At 41.2% G+C, this 27,577-nt stretch overlaps 1 protein-coding gene across 2 annotated transcripts in view; it reads right to left on the reverse strand.

The window, feature by feature from the left end:
• MICALL1 (MICAL like 1) overlaps nt 1–27,577 on the reverse strand; it is a 235,111-nt gene that overhangs the window by 90,547 nt on the left and 116,987 nt on the right. For both annotated transcript variants that reach the window (XM_073592611.1, XM_073592610.1), the window contains exon 3: nt 900–1,041. In XM_073592611.1, coding sequence (XP_073448712.1) covers nt 900–1,041 — 142 coding nt within the window. The remainder of the gene's footprint in view (nt 1–899; nt 1,042–27,577) is intronic.

The raw sequence follows: 27,577 nt of genomic DNA on the forward strand, positions 1-27,577 counted from the left end.
GTGCTGCAACCTGGTGATCTTTGATCTCTACATGTTGTTCAGGTAGATCTCCACCTCTCAAAGGTAGCCTACCTCTAGTGCTCAAAATAAAGTTGTTCCAAGTACACAAGAATATCAGCGCGCACACACACACAGATGGGTGTCCAAAGTGAAAATGTCCAGGTATGAGCTATTTTCATTGTCCCAAATGTCAGCACAGTAGAGAACGCATACATGGTGCCAAGCTTTATGCCATGTAGACTCAACAGTAAGTTAGAGGATATCTTTTCAATGTGAGGGAAATTTCTTCTTAGGCTTGGTTCACATATATGCGAATTGGATGCGTTTTGAACGCGACACGTAAACTGGCAAGCCTTCTCTATGGAGCCGGTTCACATATCTGCTGGCCGGCCGCGGTCTATTTTAAAAAAAAATTCTGTGCGTTTTCTAGTCCGGTTCATGTGCAATTTCAAGTAAAAATTTGAACCTGAATCGCACCTGAACTGGTGAACAAAACTGAACCAGATTCCTTTAAAAAAATGCAGGGAAATTGCGGTCGAAACATATGGGAACAGAACCAGCGACAGCTGTCATAGAAACAAATATCCCCATTGAAACTAGCCCTTAGACGAGTGAATGTTCCTGAAGAAGACAAGGACAACAACATAAATGTGACAGTGGTTCTAAACCAGGGGTAGGCAACCTTGGCCCTCCAGCTGTAGTGAAACTACAAGTCCCATGAGACATTGCAAGACCCTGACAATCACAGGCATGACTCCTGGAGGCAGAGGCGTGATAGGATTTGTAGTTTCACCACAGCTAGAGTGCCGAGGTTGCCTACCCCTGTTCTAAATCCTCACCACTCTATCAAAATCTAAAAAGAAAAATGTTTTGCGTTTAGTTATACTTTACTCACTGACCTGGGTTGGAATTACGGAAAAGGTTGTAATACTGAGATACATAGGTCATAATGCTAAGACGGTCTGGCACTTTCATGGATACCATGTCATATGGGTCGAGCAATGCCGGTATTTCCAGCTCACGCTCTGCCACATCAAAAGCCTGAATGGAAAGAAAAAGGGCAAAAAGCAGGTGAAAAGGAGAACACTTTAGAAAGTAATGGGCAATCATATGCAGTATTCCATAACAAACAAGTCAGCTTTCATAAATGTTGTACTGCTAAAATCGAGTTTCAGCCAAGGAACACTTTTTATAAAGTTGTGAAGAAAAGACCACAAAAACAGCAATGTAGAAAAGGGAATGTTGGGGAAAACCAAAACACAGTGGGGAACTTTTATCAATACAGTCCTAATGATTGTGGTGTAAATCCATTCGTTGCATGTTAGATTTTATATCACAAGCCAGGAACAGATTTATTTGTATGAAAGTTGTGAACTGAATTAGACTATCTGCACTTGTTTACAAAGTGGAACCCTTGCACTTCTGCAACAGATATAAGCTAAAATCTCACAGAAGAGGTGCTTGCAGCTGTGGTAGAAGACAAAAAAACCTCTAAGGTGGACGACGTCATCAATAACAAGAAATTTCTGAAATAGCACCTCTAAGGGATTATTTACATTATAGAGCTGCATTACCATACATTGTGTTAAAGAGACCATGTCGCCAACTTAAAAAAACTGCAGGTAAATAAATACTTACTAGTGTTTTTCTTTTCTATATATTTTTTCGTATTCATTGCAATGCATGTTTAAAACTTGCTTGAAAAGTGGAATACTCCAGGGAGATTCAATTTCCTAGCACAAGCCCCTCCATCCATGTCATAGTCTTCTCCCAGTTTGGGAGTGTCAAATGTATCTCTGTGCTGGCCCTGCATCTCTTTCCCTTCACCTCCTTACATAACTTTATGTACCTGCCAGGGGAGGAGCAAAGGGTACATACTGTGTCTAGGGCTGATCACTCAAATGTGATCCCAGCATGAGAGATTACATGCGAGTGGGCATGATCAGCTGCCCTAGCCGGCAACCTTCCCTTGCTTTCAATGGAGCTGCCTCTTGCAGCTACAGTATCTCACAAAAGTGAGTACCCCCCTCAGATTTTTGTAAATATTTTATTAGATCTTTTCATGTGACAACATAGGAAATTACACTTTGCTACAATGTAAAGTAGTGAGTGTACAGCTTGTATAACAGTGTAAATTTGCTGTCCCCTCAAAATAACTCAACACACAGCCATTAATGTCAAGACCGCTGGCAATAAAAGTGAGTACACCCCTAATTGAAAATGTCCGAACTGGGCCCAATTAGCCATTTTCCCTCCCCCGGTGTCATGTGATTCATTAGTGTTACAAGGTCTCAGGTGTGAATGGGGAGCAGGTTTGTTAAATTTGATGTCATCGCTCTCACTCTCTCATACTGGTCACTGGAAGTTCAACATGGTGCCTCATGGCAAAGAGCTCTCTGAGGATCTGAAAAAAAGAACTGTTGCTCTACATAAAGATGGCCTAGGCTATAAGAAGATTGCCAAGACCCTGAAACTGAGCTGCAGCACGGTGGCCAAGACCATACAGCGATTTAACATGACAGGTTCCACTCAGAACAGGCCTTGCCGTGGTCGACCAAAGAAGCTGAGTGCACGTGCTCAGCGTCATATCCAGAGATTGTCTTTGGGAAAGAGACGTATGAGTGCTGCCAGCATTGCTGCAGAGGTTGAAGGGGTGGAGGTCAGCCTGTCAGTGCTCAGACCATAGGCAGCACACTGCATCAAATTGGTCTGCAGGGCTGTCGTCCCAGAAGGAAGCCTCTTCTAAAGATGATGTACAAGAAAGCCTGGAAAGTTTGCTAAAGACAAGCAGACTAAAGGACATGGATTATTGGAACCATGTCCTGTGGTCTGATGAGACCAAGATAAACTTATTTGGTTCAGAGGGTGTCAAGCGTGTGTGGCGGCAACCAGGCGAGGATTACAAAGACAAGTGTCTTGCCTACAGTCAAGCATGTTGGTGGGAGTGTCATAGTCTGGGGCTGCATGAGTGCTGCGGGCACTGGGGAGCTACAGTTTATTGAGGGAACCATGAATACCAACATATACTCTGACATACTGAAGGAGAGCATGATCCCCTCCCTTCAGAGACTGGGCCGCAGGGCAGTATTCCAACATGATAACGACCCTAAACACACCTCCAAGACAACCACTGCCTTGCTAAAGATGCTGAAGGTAAAGGCGATGGACTGGTCAAGCATGTCTCAAGACCTAAACCCTATTGGGGAATCCTCAAACGGAAGGTGGAGGAGCGCAAGGTCTCCAACATCCACCAGCTCAGTGATGTCATCATAGAGGAGTGGAAAAGGACTCCAGTGGCAACCTGTGAAGCTCTGGTGAACTCCATGCCCAAGAGGGTTAAGGCAGTGCTGGAAAATAATGGTGGTCACACAAAATATTGACACGTTGGGCCCAATTTGGACATTTTCACTTAGGGATGTACTTACTTTTGTTGCCAGCAGTTTAGACATTAATGGCTGTGTGTTGAGTTATTTTGAGGGGACGGCAAATTTATACTGTTATACAAGCTGTACACTCACTATTTTATATTGTAGCAAAGTGTCATTTCTTCAGCGTTGTCACATGAAAAGATAGAATGAAATATTTACAAAAATATGAGATACTGTAATTGCAGGAACTCCAGCTGGGGTTCTCGCATATAAATCGTTGGCAGAGTGCATTTGCAAGTGTGAATGCACCCTTATACCTTGTAATAGTATGTATAAAAACATTTGATAAAATTGACAAGATAAGCAAATGCAGCACAGGGCATAAGTAAATTATAACAGATATAACAACAAGTCTAGATTGATGACTGTATCAATAATTACTGATACTGCATTTTGCTGACGACTGGAAAAACCTTGAGGGATTCACAACACACTAGTATAGTAGCCAACAGTCAACAAAGCATTCATGACTGTTCATGCCTGTGCTTACCATAGAGAATGGTTGTCTCCATGAAGAAAGATGTGCATGTTGTAACCAAGAAGCAGATCAGGGCACATAATGCTAGTTAGTAAAAGTCCTAAACATCAAGTAAAGTGCACCAGCAAAAAACAGCCTCACTTATTAGGATTTATAAAGGAAGACCACTCAATGACTGTACTTAAGAAATGAAAGGTGATGTAATTGCTTATTGTTGGGTGAAATAGTTTTCCTTCAAGCACTACGATAAAACATGTCCAATATGCCATGTGAGAGGGAGAGACGGCACTAGGAGACATTTAGGTGTGCTGCAGTGCACACTGAAAAACAACGAACACACTGTCAGGAGGAGAGAGCAAAGGGATGAGATCATCACTTTTCTACTGACCAATCAGCAGGCTAATCACACCTCTTGAAACTGTTTCCTGTTATACTCATATGTAGGTTTGAACATGAAACATGACAACAATCCACAGCCCACCCCTTTCATGAATCCTGGGGTGCTTCTCCCCAACACTTCTGCTGATTTTTTTCCTTTATGCAATATGAGCGCTTTAACTACAGAGAAAATTCAGGTCACCAGCCTGACTCTCCTGTCCGGCAGGGCTGTGTAAATCTCAGGACTGGCCGGACAAAACTGCAAGTGCTTTAAGTTGCAATTCAGGTTTCATACCTTTTTTTAATGCTTTCACGGCAGATTACAACTCATAGAAAAGGGCTGACTTTGTACAAGAGAATAAATTCTCTAAGATAAATATAGCTTTTCATTTTAAATCACTAAGGTTATCACAGGCTTGTCATGCATGTTTTTCCTTTTAAAATGCCAGATAAATTACATTGCTGAGCTTTTAAAGCACCTATACTTTGTTTGTGAAGGCAGGAAACACTAGGAAGGAAGTTTGATGAAGAATGAGATGTGCATTACTGAACCACTTAGGGGTTAGCATCCTTGTTTATTGAAAATATTATGTATATAACATTTTGCAGGTTTGCCCTGCCGAGTAAAGCACATTTGGTGATTTGCAGTTTTTTTTGGGGGGTGCATTTGTACAAGCGTTTTTGCTGGCGTCTAAGACTACCTGTCAAAACTAGACACCCATCCCCACCCCCCAAAAAATATCCTCCAAATATGGCAGAAGAGGAGGGGGGAGAAGGAGGAAGAGCAGAACGCCCCCTCTTAACCCTTTCATGACTAAGCCTATTTTTGAAATTTGGTGTTTACAAGTTAAAATCCATTTTTTCCTTGTCAAAAGTAGTTTATTGAGTATACAATGTCATAAAGATACATAAAGTAAGTTTACAATGATCTTTAAAGTAAGCTCATTGTTTTACAGTAGGGTTTATATAGGTAAATATCATGAAATTTCAAATATTAAACATTGGGTTCACGTAAACCTAAATTAAAGATATATGTCATTTCCTTAGTTACTTTTGTAGGTATTTAAATGATTTATACCTACTATACATATTGTTTACAGGTAGAGTGTATATAGGTCAAATAAATTCTGATAATGAGCTTTAATCGTAAGGTGGAGAAAAGGAAAGAGAAAGAAGAAAAAGGGTAGAAAGGTAGAGGTATGGTCCACAAGGTTGTCCCGCTTGTCAGTTTATTATTCTTTTTAGTTCTCTTTGAAGCCTTAGAATGGGTGTCTCTGCAAGTCATTTAATCTGTTACCATGGCAACAGGACAGAGTCATTGAAGTTTGACAGGAACTGTTGTTTTATCCAAGGATGCCAAAGTTTTTCAAATTTTGGAATTTGATCGATGGCTACCATCTTAGCATGGGACATTGTATTATTCATTCTGTGAATTGTTTCTGCTAGTACCAATGTAGGAGATTTCCATGCCTTGGCCACTGTTTGTTTTGCAGCCGTTATTAGTTGGATCATAAGTTTGAATTGAGAGAGTGTTAACCATTCCGGTTTTAGATTAAGTAAAGTTATATATGGATCTGGTTGTATTATTTTTTTAAATATTTTAGATGCAATCACGAAGACTTCCTTCCAGAAGGTTTGGATTACTGGGCACGTCCACCATATGTGTAAATGTGTGCCTATTTCTGGGCATCCTCGAAAACAAAGAGCTGAGGTAATAGGTGAATATTTTGCCACTCTAGCGGGTACAAGGTACCAGCGAGTTAGGACTTTATAATTTGTCTCCAGTGCTAAGATGTTGGGTGAAGATGACTTAGATGTGAGCCATATGTTAGACCAGTCCGTGTCTTCTAAAGTTCGTCCCAGGTCCTCCTCCCACCTCTGAACGTAAGAGGGTCTATTAAGATTTGCTACTCCATAAAATTGATTATAAAGTGATGAAATTGTACCTTTAGCAAATGGATCTTTTGTACAGATTGATTCAAAAATGGATAATTGGGATAATGGTGTATCCCCCTTTAGGAATGGTGTATAGAAGTTTTTGATTTGGAGATATCTAAATATCTCAGAGTTTGGTAGATCATATTTTTCTCTAAGCGATGGGAATGAAAGGAATGATTTAGATGCTATGAAGTCATTTAGTGTCTGAATGCCTGATGTTGTCCAAGCTTTAAAAGAATTTGGGTAGATCCATGCCGGATAAAAGGCCGGATTTCTGATAAAAGAAAGGAGAGGATTGTGTGGAGATTGTAACTGATATTTGGTTTTTAGTTTATCCCAGAGAGATAAGAAGTGTTTAGTTATGGGATTATGAATTTTAAAGCGGTCTTTAGGATCAAGCCATAATAAGTTTGATATTAATAGAGGGTCATTTTCTGAAGCCTCTATAAATACCCATAATGGGATTTCCTGTTTTGCATGGTATTTGGACAGACTGGCCAAATGTGCTGCTCTGTAGTAGTTATTAGGATATCCCAGGCCTCCTTTATTTTTGGGAAGATGTAGTGTGTGTATAGGTATACGTGGTTTAGAAGAGCCCCATGTAAACGAAGTTGCTCTTTTTTGTACTATTCTCAAAAAATAGGAAGGAATTGGAATAGGGAGGACTCTGAATAGATAAAGCAATTTGGGTAGAATAGTCATTTTGATTGCATTAATCTTCCCTATCCAGGATAAAGGAAGTTGCGACCATTGTTTTATTAGGTTTGTGATCTGTATTAATACAGGAGGATAATTGGTTGAGAATAAGTCAGAATGAGATGCTGTTAAATGAATTCCAAGATATGGGATTGATTTTTCTGCCCATGTGAATGGGAGTGCAGCCCTAGCCGGGATCAATTCCATGTTTGTGAGTGAAATATTAAGCACTAGGCATTTCTTAGGATTAATCATAAGGCCGGATAGGGCTGCAAATCCATCAAGAGCTGGTATTAAGTTAGGACCAGAGACCTGTGGTGATGATAGAAAAAGTAATATATCGTCTGCAAATATACATAATTTGCGTGTAATACCTCCTACTTCAATGCCAGTTATAGTTTGGTTTGTTCTGATGTATTGGGCCATGGGTTCGAGTATAAGGGCAAATAATAAGGGAGATAATGGGCAACCCTGTCGGGTACCTCTTTCGATATTAAAGGCGTCAGATTTGTATCCAGCATATTTTATATAGGCTTTGGGTTTATTATATAATGCTTTGATCCATGTTAAAAAGTGGGGTCCAAAACCCCATTCTTGTAATGAATATTGCATATATTGCCAGGATACTGTGTCAAATGCCCTCTTAATATCGAGAGATAGAAAACATAAAGGGATTTTCTGTTTTTTAGCAATATGTGCCAATAACACTGCCCTACGTATATTATCGCCTGCCTGTCTATTTGGCATGAAGCCTACTTGATCTCTATGTATTAATTTTCCTATAATGCTATTGAGGCGTTTTGCTATTATTTTTGCTAATAATTTAATATCAAGGTTTAACAGAGAGATAGGCCGATAATTCACACAGGAAGTATCATCAGAAAGGGGTTTTGGGATCATACAAACAATTGCCATTAATGTTTCTTGCCGAAAAGAATGTCCATCTAGAAGTTTGTTAAAAGTTTCAGTGAGAATGGGAGAGAGTATTTCTGAGAATGTTTTATAGTATAAAGCCGAGTAGCCGTCTGGGCCTGGTCTTTTATTAAGTTTTAGGTCTTTTATGGCGTTAGCAACTTCATCTATAGTTATAGGCTCATCCAAACTGCTTTTTTGATTCTGAGATAACTCGGGTAAGGTTATTTTTGAGAAGAAGGATTCAGCCTCTGTAGGATTAAATTCATTGTTTGTCTTGTATAAAGTTGCGAGATGTGAGTGAAATTTATGGACTATTTTAACTGGATTACAAGTATAAACATTTTTTGATAATTTCAAACGTATTGGTTTGAAAGATTTGTTAGTTGAATTTAATGCCCGAGCCAAATATGTACCTGGTTTGTTTGTATTCATGTAGAAATTGTGTTTGGAGCGTTTGAGGGATTTATCAACTGACTCAGTGAGAAATAGATCGTATTCCAATCTAGATTTTTCCAGATGAGATTTTGTACTCTGAGATGGATTATCTTGGAATGATATGTAGGCTGCATTAAAATTGAGTTCTAGTTTTTTTGCTAGATTTTTGCGTTCCTGTTTAAATAGTGCCATTTGTCTTTGTATTGTACCACGCAAGACAGGCTTATGAGCTTCCCACAGTGTTATTGGGGAGATGTCTGTTGTATTATTAATTGATATGTATTCCTTTAAAGCTTGTTCAATGGCCATCTGATGTAGTGGGTGTTTGAGCATTATGTCCGGTAAGTACCACGTTGGGTCATGCGCTTTTGGTATGGCTGAGGCTATAGTAGTGTATACTGCATTATGGTCAGACCACGGAATCGGAATTATATCTGATGCAATAATTTCTGGTATCATTCCTATTGTTAGAAAAATATGATCTATTCTGGTGAAGTTTTGATGAGGGTGCGAGAAATAAGTGAATTTCTTTTTCATTGGGTTACTTTCTCTCCACGAATCTACCAGATTGTATTTGGAAAGAAGTTGAGAAAAAGGTAATCTAGAGGTTATTTTGGATGGTGTAAAAGGTGATTTATCTAGAAATGGGAGGAGGACCTGGTTCGAATCCCCACACATTATCACTGTTCCTATTTTGTGTGTATTAATCACTTGTAATATATGTGAGAGGAATGGTGTAGGTTGTTTGTTAGGAGCGTAGTAGGAAATCACCACGATTGCTGTATCCATTATATAACCCATGAGTATCACGTATCTACCTTCTGGGTCTTTAATTTCTGATGATAAGGTGAATGGTGTGGATCGGTGAAATGCAATTAGAGTTCCCCTTTGCTTGGTACAGGCAGAAGCCGTGTAAATTTGTTGATAAAATGGAGAAATATATTTTGGAGTAGAATCTTTGGTGAAGTGTGTTTCTTGGAGGCATACTATGTGAGCCTTCTTGTTATGGAAAGTACGGAAGGCTTTGGTCCTTTTTTGAGGGACATTTATTCCCTAAACATTCAGGGAAAGTATATTCAGTGGTGCCATGGCAACAGATCAAATAGTTTTGACTTACTTTTTGTTATGCAGAGCTGACTGCGCAGATCAACCTGTGTGGACTGAAGAGATGAAAAGATAGAAAAGAAACCAGTGAATTCTGGAGTAAAGAGTAAACAAAAAACATATGAGATTAGATGATACATTGTATAAATTATTTTTTGCAAGTAATCACAATTTACCCGTGAAAGAGAATAAATATCTCTCTCAGGGGAATAAGTGCCTTCGTCACACTCCCACATAATATGGTTGGGAGAATGAGGAGGGCTAATGGGGGTACACGGATCTTCCACTTGCAGGAGAGAAGTGCTATGTCAAAAGACATCAAAATGATGTTTCATTAATTGGAGTGCAAAATATAGTTTTTGTTGAAATTATTTATCCCAGGGTGGTTGTATATGGTTAGTCTTGCCCTAGGCTAAATAATTCAGTTAGAAAGGTACTGTTAATAACTTTGGTATTGATGAAGATAGTTTGAATTATTTTGGGATTTTAACCCTTTTAGAGTAAACAATTACATATTTTATTCATATGTAACTGTTTAGATATGTTAACTCATAAAATTGAGGTTGTATTGCTTCAGATTAGAATAAACAAAAATATAATTCTAGGAACTAGTTAGGTAATAATATATTTGTTTTAAGAAAAAAAAGAAAAAGCTTCCATTACTTCTGAATTATTGAACATATTTGTCCTAAAAAGTAATAAATCTATTGTTATTACCTGATAATATATAACTGAACAAGAATTTCCTTATTTCACTTATATATTCTAAGGCTATATGAATCAGAAGCAATAAGAAATGTAACTGGAATGTAACATGATCCCACACAGTGTGTGACTATCAGAATGTAGTTACATTCAGTTATAAATACAGGTTTTTTTATAGAGAACCATCTCTTAGTATAATAAATGAAGAGATATCAGGAATTAGGATGTCAGTCCATTGAATCTTCTTGGTCCATGGATAATGTGGCATAACGGCCTCTTTTGTGAGAATGATGATTCCCATTTTGTTCTGGAATTTTCTGGGTGCAGCCTGAAGGTGAAGATGATGCCATTCTTCTGCGCGTGGGAGAGTTGCTGCTTGTGGGTTCTGTCAGATTTAATTTTAAAAGGGTTTGTTGTAGTTCATCTGCTGATCTGCTTCTGTAAATTGTACCTTGGTGGTTAAATCTGACTGAAAAGGGGAAGCCCCATTGATACATAATGTTGTGGCGTAGCAGTTCCATTAGTTGGGGTTTCATGGATCGTCTTTTAGTAATAGTAAGTTGGGATAGGTCAGCAAAAATTTGATAATTGTGTCCTTGAAAATTAAGTTCCTTTTTTTCTCTTGCAGCAATTAGTATTTGTTCTTTCGTTCTGTAATAATGAAATTTTGTGATTATATCACGTGGGGGTCCATCTTTCTTTTTGGCTGTGAGGGCTCTGTGTACTCTGTCCAGTTCTAAACGTTCAATAGGGATATCTGGCTTTAGTTCTTGTAATAGAGCAGTAATAGTAGATTGCAGGTCTGTCACAGTTTCAGGTATTCCCCTTATGCGCAAGTTTGAACGTCTGGCTCTATTTTCGTAATCTTCGAGCTTAGTTTGAAGTATTAAATTCTCTTCTTTTAATTGTTCCAATTCTGTTATATTTTCTTGGGTTGTAATTTCAATTTCATCCATTTTTATTTCTAGGGCTGCGGTGCGGTTTCCCAGCTCTCTTATTTCTTTGGTTAGGCTTTTTGTTATTTGGTCTGAGGTTTGTTTTAAAGCCTTATGAAGTATCTTTTCAAACTGTAATAATATTTCTGGGGATGCTGAGGAGGCTTGTGGAGAAGTTTGTGAGAGGATTTGTTCTGTATCTGACTCAAATGGAGAGTCTTGCTGTGACATTTTCTGTCTGTGAGAGCGCCCTGATGCTGTATCTTGTGAGGTGACTGGAGCTGCTTCAGCTGCAGTGAGTGCCTGTGAGCTCTTTGTGAGGTGATTTTTATTTCTGCCACAGTTTCTTCCCAGTACCATATTTCCTGCCCAAACTTTCACAGTTTGTTCCCAGGGGCAAAAAGGTTCAAATGGATACCTTTTGAGCCTGCAGGCTCCGCTTTGTCCTTCTCTTCTCTCCTCAGCGGTGTGGAGCTCTAACAATGCATGTCTGCTCCGCCCATCTCCCCTCCTAAAATCCATTTTTTTTGCTAGAAAATTACTTAGAACCCCCAAACATTATATATATTTTTTTAGCAGAGAATCTAGAGAATAAAATGGAGATTGTTGAAATATTTTATATCACGCGGTATTTGTGCAGCGGTGTTTTAAACGCAAATTTTTGGAAAAGGGACACTTCCACGAATTTTAAAAAATCCAAACAGTAAAGTTACCCCAATTTTTTTGTATAATGTGAAAGATGATGTTACGCTGAGTAAATAGATACCAAGCATGTCAGGCTTTATAATTGCACGCACTCGTGGAATGGCGACAAACTATGGTAGCTATGAATTTCCATAGGCGACGCTTTAAATTTTTTTTTACGGTTACCAGGTTAGAGTTACAGAGGAGGTCTAGGGCTAGAATTATTGCTCTCGCTCTGACGATTGCGGCGATACCTCACATGTGTTATTTGAACACCGTTTACATATGCGTGCGCAACTTCTGTATGCGTTTTCTTCGCTGCGCGAGCTCGCGGGGACGGGGGCGCTTTAAAAAAAATTTTTTTTTTTTATATTTATTTTAATACTTAAAAATTGTGCTTAAAAAAAAAAATTAGTTTTTTTTACTTTTATTGCTGTCACAAGGAATGTAAACATCCCTTGTGACAGTAATAGGTGGTGACAGGTACTCTTTATGGAGAGATCGGGGGTCTAAAAGACCCCCCATCCCTCCTTTACACTTCACAGTATTCAGATCCCCAAAAACGGCGATTCTGAACACTGTATATTTTTTTAAATTCGGCGCCATTGGCAGCCGAGTAAACGGGAAGTGACGTCATAACGTCGCTTCCGCTTTTACATTGAGAAGGCTGGAACGAAGCCGCCCACAGCTTCGTTCCTGCCCGCCCCCAGACGTCGGAGGCAGACGATTGGACACCGGGCCTCCCGATCGCACGGGAGGCCCGGTAAGAGCGTCGGGAGGGGGGGATGTCCCCTCCCGCTCCTCCGGTATAACAGCCGAGCGGCTTTCAGCCGCATCGGTTGTTATATACAGGTAGCCGATCGCCCGCTCTGAACAACAGTACCGGGATGATGCCTGCAGCTGCGGGCATCATCCCGGTATAACCCCCGAAAGCCAAGTACGCAGATGTGCGTACGGTCGGCGGGAAGGGGTTAAATTAGGTTCCGCTTTAAGGTATTTCACCTTCATGCATGAGAGCAGCGCCTCTCCCAGCTCTCACCTTCTTTTCTGGACAAATTGATAGCAGCATCCATTGGCTCCTGCTGCTATCAGTCAAATCTTATGATGAGGGAGCGAGGCAGGGCTGAGCCCCACTGCCTGTCTATAGGCGCAGACAGCGGGGCTTGGGAGGGAGCCCGCATGAGTGTCCCCATAGAAGGTGGCTTTCTATGTTTCTATGGGTGCACTTGCAAATTGGGAGGAGCCAGGAGTGCCAGTGTGGAACCCCAGAAGAGGCGGATAGTGGCTGCTCTGCGCAAAACCTTTGCACAGAGCAGGTAAGTATGACGTATCTTTATTTTAATTAAAAAATGGAAGCTTTAGAAACACTTTAAGGCCCCTTTCACACTGGGGCGGTGAGTGCTTCGGCGGTAAAGCACCGCTATTTTTAACGACGCTTTACTGTCAATTTTGCGGCGTTATTTGGCCGCTAGCAGGGCACTTTTACCCCCCACTAGTGGCCGAGAAAGGGTTAAAACCACCCGCAGCAGCGCTGTGCCGGCGGTATAGCCATGCTGCCCCGTTGTATACATCACTCCTTCACCGCTCCAAAGATGCTGCTAGCAGGACCTTTTTTAGCATCCTGCCAGCGCACCACTCCAGTGTGAAAGACCTCGGGGCTTTCACATTGGAGAGACAGCAGTGGCTCTTTCAAGGCGCTTTGCAAGAGCTATTTTTAGCGTTATATTGCCTGCAAAGCGCCCCAGTGTGAAAGGGGTCTAGGATAAATGGTTCACTTCGAGTATATGGCAGAACCACCTGCATAAAAGTGGTCCAATTGAGGCCTTCAATGCGTAGATCAACTAATATAAAAAGGAATATGTAAAAAAAGTGACTAGTATCAGGGACATCGTGATATAATAATACTCAACATTCAGCTAAGCATCATCAAAAATGTGTCAAAACTAATAAAAGTTGTAATGAAAAGGCGAGCATGAAGGAATCTAGGGCTGCAACAACTATTTTCATACTTGATTAGTTGGCCGATTATTGTTTTGATTAATCGGTTAATAACCTTTAAAAAAAGTGTGGTGTATAATTTAGTTAATATGTAAAGTTTAAAAAAAAGCAATTTATTCTTAAATATCTCTATGCAGTGGTAAATAAAAATAACCAACTATATGGTTAAGGAGTAAAATCTTTAATCTACTCTGAGAATAACAGACAGAAGAGATATACTCTATATACTATAAGAGGTTGTATCTGGTAAATATCATCAGACTCAATCAATTTATTTTTCAGAATCAGAATAAATCAAATGTATTTTTATTTAAAAGAAAATAAAAGTTAAAGACTGTTTTGCAGATTTTCAAACATAACTGTAATATAATATATGCTGGCCACAAAAAAACGTCTTCCTTCAAAAAAAAAAAATGTCATTTTATTATCGTTAGTGGGGTCAAATCGATGTTCATTTTCAACCACAGTGACGGGAAAATGTAGAAATAATAGAAAACCTCCTGGTGAAAGGAATTTTCAGACTGTGTATGTGGTTTTCGTTCAGAAATTACATTCATTTTAAAACAATGTTAAAAACAAGTGAAAATTTCAAACATTCTTTCATTCAGCGAATGTACAAAGATTTTTCGTATGAATATTCTCATCTGAAAATTGATCCATGTGGCCAGTATAAGGCTCGGTACACACCACTGCAGTTTGCTTTTGATCTGTTTCTGCAGTGCTTTTTGCTGTGAGTTTTGATTTTTTTTGCATGTGATTTTGCTGCGATTTGCGTTTTAGCATTTTTTGTGCCCTTTTTTTGGCCAATTTGTTGTTGGGCAGATTTAAAAAAACACAAGTTGCTGCAAAAACGCATTACGTGCTTTTCTGCAGCTTCTCCATTGAAGTATATTGAACCAAAAAAACACAGTTTTATATTAAAAAAATATGTACTGTGGTGCGTTTCTGCAAAAAGCACCAAAAAACGCATAGGTGTAAACAAGGCCTAAGATGTTTAGTTACATATAACAGGGTTAAAAAAAAAAAATTTAGCCCTTTAATAGTAAAAAAGAGCAAATAATCGCTACTGTAAGGGTTTTTTTTGTTTTTTTTTTTTACTGTGCAAAAGTGAAAGTAATATTTACAGTAGCGATTATTTGCTCTTTTTGTACTATAAAGGGCTAATTTTAGTTTCTTTTACCCCATTATGTCACTGGCCAATTAATTGATTATGAAAATAGTAATTGATTAATTTCATAATTGATCGATTAGTTGTCGATCGATTAGTTGTTTCGATCCTAAAGGAATCTAAATAGCATCAAAATAATCTTCCAGCAAACAATAATGGTAACCACACAAGGGAGACTAGACTCCTATTGATCCTACTATCACTGCATAACGTTTTTAACTGATTTTACCTGTAATATCTAAAAAAAAGTTGTATATCTTTTTACAAACATTATCATCCTTGGGGGGCCTATAAAGTCCCATCATTTCTAGTTTATTTTTATTTATCATTCCAGTTATACTTTAATATTACTTTGATCTTGCTAAAAGGATGTGGCAAGATCATTCACACTTTGCCATTTTTGTGCGTTGCGTTAATGCACTTTGTGTTACATGTTACTGTCCACTGTGTCAAATAAATGGTTTGCCTTTTCACAGATTAGTTCCTCTATGCCTGGCCTGTAGGATGGTAATTTCAGCCGCACATATTCTTCTGAATTATCATTATCTATGGTTAGGCTGGCCATACATTATACAACTATCAAGTACAATTTTCCTTTAGATTTCCCAAAACCATATAATATGAGGTGAAAACTAAACACTTTCAATTTGTATGTCATCAGGTAGGCCCTTTCACCACATAGTTGAAGGTAAATCTAAAGGAAATTGAATAAGAAAATTGTATAATGTATGGCCAGTCTAAAGCAGGCCATACACTGTTCGAACCTTGGCTGGTTCAGTGGGAACCGGTCGAGATTCAAACCATGTATGGGCAGGCTGAATGTACCAAGTTGATCGATCAACATGGGTACAACCAGCATGAAGTGTTTTACCTGTGATTATCATTAGCGGTTACTACAGCCGCTAGTAATTATCACAGTCTTCTCCCGGTGGGGACAGCTTCCCCCACCCCCGGCGGGAGAAGACAGACAATGGCCTGGCAGGAGAGATTCCCACATCCACACTGTCTATGCTGATGGGGAATCAAGCAAATTTCTTAAAATCGCTCTGTGTATGGCCGGCCTAAGTCAGCTTTGAAATGGACTTAACACTGCCTTCAATTGTAAAAAAAAAAAAAAAAATCTGTTCGCACATACAGTTTAAAAAAAAAAAAAAAAAAAGTGTCTGGTAAACCCAATACACTACAGACTAGAGGATATAAACAGTATTCATTTTTTTGGCGAAAATATTTTCATTTTAGTCGACTGAAATACAACTAAAGCTAAAACAATTCGGGTGGCTAAAATATGGCTAAAACTAAAATGGCATTTTAGTCATAGTTACATAGTAGGCGAGGTTGAAAAAAGACACAAGTCCATCAAGTCCAACCTATGTGCGATTATGTGTCAGTATTACATTGTATATCCCTGTATGTTGCGGTCATTAAGGTGCTTATCTAATAGTTTCTTGAAGCCATCTATGCTCCCCGCTGAGACCACCGCCTGTGGAAGGGAATTCCACATCCTTGCCGCTCTTACAGTCAAAAGACTGACTAAAACTAAATGGAAATTTGACGTCAAAATTAACACTGGTTATATATTACAACGGCTAAATCTGTGTCTGTAGTGCATAGTCAAGCCTTAACACAAATAATAACATATTGTTAGATTTTTACTCCAGGATTATACAAGTTTGGAAATTCTAGAGAAATGCTTAAGTAATGCATTACAATATAACTAAACCCATTAGATTTTAGTAGACTAACATACAACTAAGACAAACAATTCAGATGACTAAAATAGAACTAAAATGTCAATTTAGTCAAAAGATTATGACTAAAACGAAACGGAAATTTGACGCCAAAATAACACTGATAAACAAACTTTACTGCAGGATTCAAAATACTGTTGTGTGGGTCTTCAGCCAAGGATCAAACTGGAAACTGGCCCTCCGTGGGTAATATGTCCCTGCCCATCATTCTTAACAAGATATTTGCCAATTTGTGATTGTGAGTTTTGCAAGATGTAACCTTTAATGCTTTTTACTTTCCTACAAAGACAAAAAAATTAAATCTTTTCATTAATGGTGCACAAAAATTTCCGCCGCCGAAAATTATCGGCCGAAAACTGTGTTTTTTCATTCGGCCGAATGAAAAAGTCAGCCGATACCAAAAGAGGGCGTGGTCTGCCCCGGGTGCCACCCATTGCTGCCCAGTCCTCCACTCCCTCCTTCTCCTCCTCCACTCGCCGCGTTCTCCGTGTTTCACGGAGCTGAACTGCCCAGCCGCAGTAACAATGTCCCGCCTCCTGTGATAGGCGGCACACTGATCCAATGGTGGGACATTGAATCAGCATGACGGGATTACAGGAGGCGGAACATTGTTACTTCGGCCCCGGCAATTCAAATCCAGTTCCGTGACACACAGAGATCACTGCTGATGCGGGCACAGGCAGGCTGCACATGATGGGCACTGGTAAAGCTGCTGAACACTGGAAAGCTGCACATGATGGATACTGATGGGGCTACTGGGCACTGGCAAGCTGCACATGGTGGACACTGATGGGGCTGCTGGGCACTGGCAAGCTGTACATGATGGACACTGATGGGGATGCTGGGCTGCATATGATGGGCACTGGTGAGGTTGCTGGGCACTGGCAAGCTGCATATGACGGGCACCGACAAGCTGCATATGACAGGCACCGGCAAGCTGCATATGACGGGCACTGGTGGGGCTGCTGGGCACTGGTGGGCTGCATATGACGGGCACTGGTGGGCTGCATATGACGGGCACTGGTGGGGCTGCTGGGCACTGGCAGGCTGCATATGACGGGCACTGGCAGGCTGCTGGGCACTGATAGGCTACATGTGATGGGCACTGGTGAGGCTGCTGAGCACTGATAGGCTGCATATGACGGGCACTGGTGGGGCTACTGGGCACTGGCAAGCTGCATATGATGGGCACTGGTAGGCTGCATATGACGGGCACTGGCAAGCTGCATATGATGGGCACTGGTAGGCTGCATATGACGGGCACTGGTGGGACTGCTGGGTACTGGCAGGCTGCATATGACGGGCACTGGTGGGGCTGCTGGGCACTGGCAGGTGGGCACTGGCAGGCTGCTGGGCACTGATAGGCTGCATATGACGGGCACTGGTGAGGCTGCTGGGCACTGATAGGCTGCATATGACGGGCACTGGTGGGCTGCATATGACGGGCACTGGTGGGCTGCATATGACGGGCACTGGTGGGGCTGCTGGGCACTGGTGGGCTGCATATGACGAGCACTGGTGGGGCTGCTGGGCACTGGCAGGTGGGCACTAATAGGCTGCATATGACGGGCACTGGTGGGCTGCATATGACGGGCACTGGTGAGGCTGCTGGGCACTGGCAAGCTGCATATGATGGGCACTGGTAGGCTGCATATGACGGGCACTGGTGGGGCTGCTGGGCACTGGCAGGCTGCATATGATGGGCACTGGCAGGCTGCTGGGCACTAATAGGCTGCATATGACGGGCACTGGTGGGGCTGCTGGGCACTGATAGGCTGCATATGACGGGCACTGGTGGGCTGCATATGACGGGCACTGGTGGGCTGCATATGATGGGCACGCTGCATATGATGGGCACTGGTGGGCTGCATATGATGGGGACTGGCAGGGCTGCTGGGCACTGGCAGGCTGCATTTGACGGGCACTGGTGAGGCTGCTGGGCACAGGCAAGCTGCATATGATGGGCACTGGTGAGGCTGCTGGGCACAAGCAGGCTGCATTGATCTCTTGAATCACGTCTGCAGTCTCTGACCATCTCCTGTATCACGTCTGCAGTCCCTGACCATCTCCTGTATCACGTCTGCAGTCTCTGACCATCTCCTGTATCACGTCTGCAGTCCCTGACCATCTCCTGTATCACGTCTGCAGTCCCTGACCATCTCCTGTATCACGTCTGCAGTCCCTGACCATCTCCTGTATCACGTCTGCAGTCCCTGACCATCTCCTGTATCACGTCTGCAGTCCCTGACCATCTCCTGTATCACGTCTGCAGTCCCTGACCATCTCCTGTATCACGTCTGCAGTCTCTGACCATCTCCTGTATCACGTCTGCAGTCCCTGACCATCTCCTGTATCACGTCTGCAGTCTCTGACCATCTCTTGTATCATGTCTGCAGTCTCTGACCACCTCTTGTATCATGTCTGCAGTCTCTGACCATCTCTTGTATCATGTCTGCAGTCTCTGACCATCTCTTGTATCATGTCTGCAGTCTCTGACCATCTCTTGTATCATGTCTGCAGTCTCTGACCATCTCTTGTATCATGTCTGCAGTCTCTGACCATCTCCTGTATCATGTCTGCAGTCTCTGACCATCTTCTGTATCATATCTGCTAGAGGTGCATCAAATGGAAATGATGCTAATACTATTAGCAATGTGTTTAAGTTTAAGTAAGAGATTGCAGATATAATACAAGAGATGGTTAGAGACTGCAGACTGCATTTTTCTTGACCTTTCTTGCACTAAAAGGTGCCAATAATGGCAAACAAATTCATATTAATTTAAATTGATGCTATTAAAAAGTTGAATATAATACAATTATATATAAAAATAATATAAATATTTATTAAAACTGTCATTTTCTGTATCATTTTTCGGCCTAGTGCATCCTTCATTTTCAGTATCGGTATCGGTTTCGGCACAAAAATTTCCATTCGGTGCACCCCTACTTTTCATAGATCAAGACAGATATAGATTTTAGACCAAACATTAATATGAAAGTGAACTGATGTAATAGGAGCAACAATCTAATACAATTAAAGCCTTTGTTAGGCCAACTTGGAAAACAGGAAAGTGCAGTTGGATTCTTTTGAAAAGTAATGATGTCAAATAAATGCATAGAGGTCATCCACATCTTAATGAGCACAAGGGATGAGCAAGTATTACTAGGTACTACCAAGCCCAACCTATTATAAGAATGACTTCTAAATGCTTATGATCAAACGTTGCACATTAGTTCATTGCAATTAGGAATGGAAATTGTGTTTGTGTAATTAAAGGAAATAAATCTTATCATGTAAGAGAGTGCTTCACAGAAGTGCACTAAACTAAAACGTATTTAAAACAGTAATTCCCTTGGAATCGCTTTACAAACTATTCATATAGAGTGCGCACAATCACACACGTGAATAAATCTGGCCAGATGCCAACAGAATGTTGTTTAGTTGTGGGATTTTTTCATTGGGCTATATACACATTTCCTGTGGTGACGTCCACTGTAACCATTCACCACAACCATACGCAGGGTGCCCTTGAGTCACTGTCGCCATTTATCAGTAAATTAGAAATGGTCTTTTATTACAGTTAAAAAAAAACAAACAAACAAAAAAAAAAAAAAGGTAGAAACGGACTAGCAATTTCTAAGCATGCAGGGCCCACTGCACAGGAGGGTGTCTAGCTGCTGTGCATGCATCCCAGTATTTTAGTGTACTCAGGAGGCATGGGTGCAGTATTCAGCCTCACTGCCTGCAGCCTATCAATGTGTATTGGCAGGTTGTGACGCGAAAGGGCTGAACGCTGTACCGACTGATACCTGCGTTTAGGACAAGTGCCTAGAGAGCACGTTGTACAGGTAGTCACATCTCTTCCTTTCTTACACCCAGATCCCCATACTTGTAGTCCACCGACACTTCCTGTAGCGTTGTAATACAAGGTCTGTACTCCGGTAGGGACCAGCGGCTGCAGAAAGTCTGCAAGAGCATGTGCATTTCACCCACGAGCCACTAATTGCGGTTGCAATGCTTTGCACAAGCTCCTATAAGTATGGAGAAAGTGGACTTCGCTTTTAACTGTATGCAAATAAAAATTGACATCAATAATGAAGTCTGTCACTAGCATTAACACAGCAGTTTTTGTTTTTCTGAGTCCCCCTGTAACATTATTTCTACTGCCAGCTGAGTCTGCCAGTGGATTTGTTCGAAAAAGCATATTTAATAACACTATTCAGAGTTGCTGAAATTATGGCATCCTGGACTTTGTTAAAAATAACAAATTGTATTGGGAGTCTTCTAATAGGAATTACAATGGGCCTTTATATATCAACGTTGTGCAAAACACGCTAAAACAATTGTAACAAACTCAAAGGACCCTGAAAGTCAGCAAAAACATGTAATGATATTGGAAATGTTCAGCCAATGTCATGTTGGTCTGAGCTCTGCGTTTTCAGGCAAGCTTGTATCATGAATGATCCTAACAAAAGGGTAGGGTGAAGTGTTTATTCATTACCAAAGCTTCACGAATAAATATAAAAAAACAAAAAAAACACAAAACAGTACTGATAATTATACTGATAATTACCCACATAAGCCATCTGCTCAAACCTAATAAAATAGGTCACTACGTATTTTGTGTGCTTCTGCTTAGAACCAGATACATTCCTAAAGCATTAGATAAAGAAAAAAATGTGCATGGAAATCTTTTGGTGTAGTGTAGGCCGTTGTCAATCAACATACATTTTACAAGAAACGTTGCCTTTAGGCACCAATTTGACTTGACGCACCACTTAGGCAAACCACGGGTGAAAGTAGAGCTGTGCGATTCTGGCTAAAATGAGAATCCCATTTTTTTTTGCTTAGATCACGACTCTCTCATGATTCTTGCGGTGTAACATCATCTTTCACATTATACAAAAAAAATTGGGTCAACTTTACGGTTTAGCTTTTTTTTTGTATTCATTCAAGTGTATTTAAAAAAAAAATAAAAATTGCATTTGGAAAACCACTGCGCAAATACAGTGTGACATAAAATATTGCAACAACCACTATTTTATTCTCTGCTAAAACAAATATATATATATATATATATAAAAATATGTTTTGGGGTTTCTAAGTAATTTGCTAGCAAAAAATACTGATTTTAACTTGTAAGAAACAAGTGTCAGAAAAAGGTTTAGTCTTTAAAGTGTTTGTAAACCCTTACAGACCACTTGACTACAGGTAAGCCTATACTAAGGCTTACCTGTAGCTACCGTGGATATCTCCAAAACCTGCACGGTTTAGGAGATATCCCCTGTATCAGCATGTGCCGACGTCATCAGCAAACGTGCACTGAAGAAAAGTACCGAGCGTGCTGTTTCTTCAGTTGATGTGCTGTTAACGGCAGCTCCTGTCATCGCTGCTGAGGCCAATCACAGCATTTGGAGCCTGCGACACCCAGAAATAACTCCAGGAGACATGTCGCTGGCCAGAGTATTGTGCCGGGACCGCTGCAGTGGCTTCGTTCTAAGGTAAGTATTTCATAATGAGCTAGTATGATATGCATACTAGCTCATTATGCCTTTGTCTTGCAAACTTGGCAGGCTACCTGTTTTTTTTCTTGACAGCTGTCGGCTTGAGCAGAGAACGGCTCTGCATTGAATCGAGGAAACTTTTTTTTTAAGATCGGGAGGGGGAGTAGAATCGCAATCTCGATTCTTTAACGATTAATTGTGCAGCTCTATGTGGAAGGAAAGGTAAAATCACTTTATTCATGTGGGGGGGGGGTCTTTTGTATTCTATACAGCGCTACTGTATTCTGCCGGCGGGGGGGGTGCGGGGAGTCTTCCCGGATGGCACAATACAATGGTTACTGGCGCCGCTACCAGTAAATCGCATATATAAAAATCTACTTGGGTAAAATCAGCCTGCTCATACATGGATGGAAATTCGAGGAGTCCCTGCTGAATATGTGGTGGCTTTAACTGATGACCGGAAAGATAAAAACAAAATATAGACAATGAAGGAGAGAAAAATAAGTGAAAACAACAAGAAAAATGGAAAAACTAGCTGTTATGCCATTATTACAATGAGACAAAGCATTCAAAATACCAATGCTGGAAAGAAGCAGCTTTTTTTTTTTGAACGTTTCAGTACTTTAGGTGTTCTTGCAGCCAGTGCTAGGGATTCTTGTTCTGGTTCATCAACGTACACTTCTGTATATTTTAAGAAACTGAAGTCTGCGTGAGAATGAAGTGCAAATACTTCATCAAACCTACAGTATGTACACCACAAAGTGTGAGTAAAGGTCTGAAGCAAAAGCCTGTTATATCTAGGCAGTGGGTGACGTTAAAGCTGGTGTTTCATCTTAACTGCCATCATGGTGGGAAATTTCCACTGCTTGAGTGATGAGGCTATTGAAGGTATGCAAAAATAGGATTTTTATAACAGCTTGCCTGTAAAATCCTTTTCTTGGAAGTACATCACGGGACACAGAGCACCATATTAATTACTGAATGGGTTATACACCACCTTCAGGTGATGGACACTGGTATAATTAAAGCTTGGAAGTCCCACTCCCTATATAACCTCTTACACAGGGAGAACCTCAGTTTTTGTAGCAAAGCAATATACATATATCCCAAAAAAGAGGGGAGGGGCCTCTGTGTCCCGTGATGTACTTCCAAGAAAAGGATTTTACAGGTAAGCTAAAAATCCTATTTTCTTTATCGTACATCACGGGACACAGAGCACATATTAATTACTGAATGGGATGTCCCAAAGCAATGCTATCTGAGGGGAGGGAGACAAGAAAGAAACAAAATACAGACCGCCGTCAGACGTGAGGACCTACACTGCTGCCTGCAGAACACTGCGCCTGAAGGCGGCATCCTCTTGCTGACCTACATCCACTTGATAGAACTTCGTGGATGTATGCACTGATGACCATGTTGCGGCCTTGCAAACCTGAGCCATGGAGGCTTGATGATGAACTGCCCAAGAAGCACTAACTGCCCTGGTAGAGTGTGCTCAATGGCGTCCCTAGGAGGGGCCAGAGGGGGCCCTGACCCCCCCCCCCCCCCAAGATTATGCTGTGCCCCACCATGTGCTCCCCCCCATTTAAACTTTTTTTTTTAATTACAAAAAGGCAATGTCAGCTCCTGCGGGTGATTACTCCCCCCTCCCTCTGCTCGCTAACACTGCATAATGCGAGCGCTCACACAACCAAGGCTGCCCGATCTGCTCCTTCCCCTGCATCCTCATTGGCAGGGAGAAGGACGAGTTGCAGGAAGGACTCCACCAGGACTCTCAGTTACTAAAAGAACAGACTGATTTCTCCCGTCCTTAGGACAGGAGAACCAGCCTGTAAATTCCAAGAGATGCCAGACCAGCGCTGTCAATAGCAGGGGCAGGACAGCAAGAGGGGGCTGAGGAACCCCACAGTGGCAGCACACCAGGGCCCGGTGGCAAGACAACCTTTGCAACCCTGATAGTTCTCCCACTGCTTTGGACCCTTATATTTTCTTGGTATGCTGGCGACATATATCTCTTGTTTTCTGCCTCCCTGGGGGGGGGGGGGGGGCCAATACAGTAGGAAGGGAGCTCACTGCAGAACATGTGAAAGGGCCGTTGTGGGATCGTAGTAAAGGGCCCCAGGATATAGATATAGATATATATATCTATATATAGATATAGATATATATAGATCTATCTATATCTATATATAGATATATCTATATCTATATATATATATATATATAGAATTGCATTTTATAGTTGCCCCCCTAGTTTTGCCCCTGTCCCCCCATGTGCCCCCCCTAAATATGAAAGCTGGAGACACCACTGAGTGTGCTCTAGGACGAAATCTTTCCTTTTAAATCATAAGCCTGAATAATGACCTGACGAATCCACCTAGAAATGGTTGATTTTTGCCCTTTCCTGGGACCTTCTGGCAATACAAACAAGGCGTCAGTTTTCCATATCTGAGCAGTTGCTTCCAGATAGAAATTAACCGCTCATACTACATCAAGGGAGTATAGTAAATCTTCTGTAGAACATGGTTCTGGAAAAAACCAAGGTAAAAAAATATCCTGATTCATATGAAAACTGGATACTACCTTAGATAGAAAGGACAGCGAGGTCGTAAAAATAGGATCTTTATAACAGCTTACCTGTAAAGTCCTTTTCTTGGAGTACATCACGGGACACAGAGCCATAGTAATAACTATGTGGGTTATACAGGCCACCTTTAGGTGATGGACACTGGCACACCATAAGACAGGAAGTTCACTCCCTATATAATCCTTCCCATTACTGGGAGTAGAGGTCGACCGATATATCGGCCGGCCGATATATTGTCCGATATTTGGCTTTTTTTACTTAATTGGCATCGGCTGATTGTGCTGATAAAAAAAGCCGATTCAGCGGGACTTGCAAATGACTTCTGTAATAGAAGTCAATTGCAAGTTGTCTGAAGTTTTCTTCTCTCCTCCTCTGGGCAGCCTGCCAAGTCTGATAAGAAGAAACATTGTATCTCTTTCAGGTTCTTTTATCAATAGACTGAACTCCGTGGAGAAGTTTTCAGTTTAACCATTTAAAGACTAAATCTTTTCTGACACTTGTTGCTTACAAGTAAAAATCCTGTATTTTCTGCTAGAAAATCACTTAGAACCCCCAAACATTATATATTTTTTTTTAGCAGAGACCCTAGGGAATAAAATAGCGGTTGTTGCAATATTTTATGTCACACGGTATTTGTGCAGCGGTCTTTCAAACGCAATTTTTAAAAAAAAAATACACTAATGAAATTAAAAAAAAAAAAAAAAAAAAAAAAAAAGCAGTAAAGTTAGCCCATTTTTTTTTCGTCCAAACGTTTTGGATTACCTGTTTTTGTGTATTTAATATTTAAGATATAGTTATTTTTTTTTAATCTAAATTCTACATACACGTGAACTGATTGGAGGTTTGTTTTGTTTAATAAATGTTTAAATATAAAAAATTTTCTGTATCACTTATTACTTAAGGCTGCTTTCACACTGGAGCGGGCATGCGTTGACGGTAAAACGCTGTTAATTTTAGCGGCGCTTTACCATAATTTTAGCGGCGCTATTCGGCTGCTAGTGGGGCGCTTATAACCCAGCTAGCGGCCGAAGAAGGGGTTAAATGCGCCCCTGAATCGCTGCTGCCAAAACGCTTTGCAGGCACTTCGGCAGCGGTGCGCATTCATTTCAATGGGCAGGAGTGGTGGAGGAGCGGTATACACACCGCTCCAAAGATGCTGCTTGCAGGACTTTTTTTTAACATCCTGCCAGCGCATCGCCTCAGTGGGAAAGCACTCGAGCTTTCACACTGACTGCAGGGGAGCCGTTTTACAGGCGCTATTTTTAGCCCAAAAGCGCCTGAAAAACGCCCCAGTGTGAAAGGGGTCTAACTGTTAGATTTTATGTAATGAAGGGAAAAAAAAAAATCGGCCTAATATATCGGCCCAAAAAAATCGGCATCATATATCGGCCATCGGCCAGCGCGATTTCTAAATATCGGCTTTGGCATCGGCCAGAGAAAAACCCATATCGGTCGACCTCTAACTGGGAGTACCTCAGTTTTTGTAGCAAAGCAATATACGTGTATCCAAAGAAGGGAGGGACCTCTGTGTCCCGTGATGTACTCCAAGAAAAGGATTTTACAGGTAAAAATCTTATTTTCTTTATCGTACATCATGGGACACAGAGCCATAGTAATAACTATGTGGGATGTCCCAGAGCAATGCTATCTGAGGGGAGGGAGACAAACAAAAGTAGGGCGCCATCAGACCTGAGGACCTATACTGCTGCCTGCAGCACACTGCGCCCAAAGGCGATATCCTCATGCCTTTTTACATCCACCTGATAGAATCTGGTGAATGTATAGACTGAAAACCAAGTTGCAGACTTGCAGATCTGAGCCATGGAGGCTTGGTGTTGCACTGCCCACGAAGCACTAACAGCTCTGGTGGAGTGCGCTTTGATTTGAAAAGGTGGAATCTTCCTCTTCAAACCATAAACTTGAACAATTACTTGCCGAATCCACTTAGAAATAGTAGATTTTGCTGCTGCCTGTCCGTTCCTAGGACCTTCAGGCAGCACAAACAACATTCGTTTTCGAATCTGAGCAGTCGCTTTCAGGTAGGCCTTGACTGCTCTCACTACATCCAGCAAATGTAGCGACTTTTCCTCCGTAGAACAAGGTTCAGGAAAAAAATGAACGTAGAACAATATCCTGGTTTAGATGAAAACCTGACACTACCTTCGGTAGAAAGTTAGGATGAGGACACAATATTACCTTATCCTTGTGAATAATCAAATATGGCTCTTTACAAGAAAGAGCCAACTCTGATAGTCTTCTTGCAGAAGAGATGGCTACCAGAAAAACGAATTTCCTTGTCAAAAGGACCAAGGGAATATGTCGTATTGGCTCAAAAGGCTGTTTCTGTAACACCGATAGAACTAAATTTAAGTCCCAAGTAGGGCTGGGGAAAAAAAATCGATTTAAATCTTGAATCGAGTTGAGAGGTCAAATAGATTCAAAATTTAAGCAAATCGATTTTTTTAGATTTTTTTTTTTTTCACCGCGCCGGTCCTGAGGAGCTGCAGGCAGGAGTTTTTAGGCGAGGCCGCGGCTTCGGCCTAGTCCACGGCCTCGCCTAAAAACTCCTGCCCGCAGCTCCTCAGGACCGGCGCGGTGTCCAAAAAAAAAAAAAAACTTGATTCGGATCGTGAATCGAGTTTTTTTTAAGAAAATAGCAGATTTTTTTAGAAAATCTCCCAGCCCTAGTCTCAAGAATTCAGGGGTGACCTAACCGGTGGATTAAGCCGCGTTACCCCCTGTATAAAATTACGGACCAGGGAATGCGAAGCAAGTGGTTGTTGAAACAATACCGATAAGACTGAGACCTGGCCTTTGATAGGACTTAAGGCCAGCTTCATCTTTAACCCTACTTGCAGAAAAGCAAGCATTCTAC

This window comes from Aquarana catesbeiana, linkage group LG07 (assembly GCF_042186555.1).
Source record: "Aquarana catesbeiana isolate 2022-GZ linkage group LG07, ASM4218655v1, whole genome shotgun sequence".
Classification (NCBI taxonomy): Eukaryota; Metazoa; Chordata; class Amphibia; order Anura; family Ranidae; genus Aquarana; species Aquarana catesbeiana.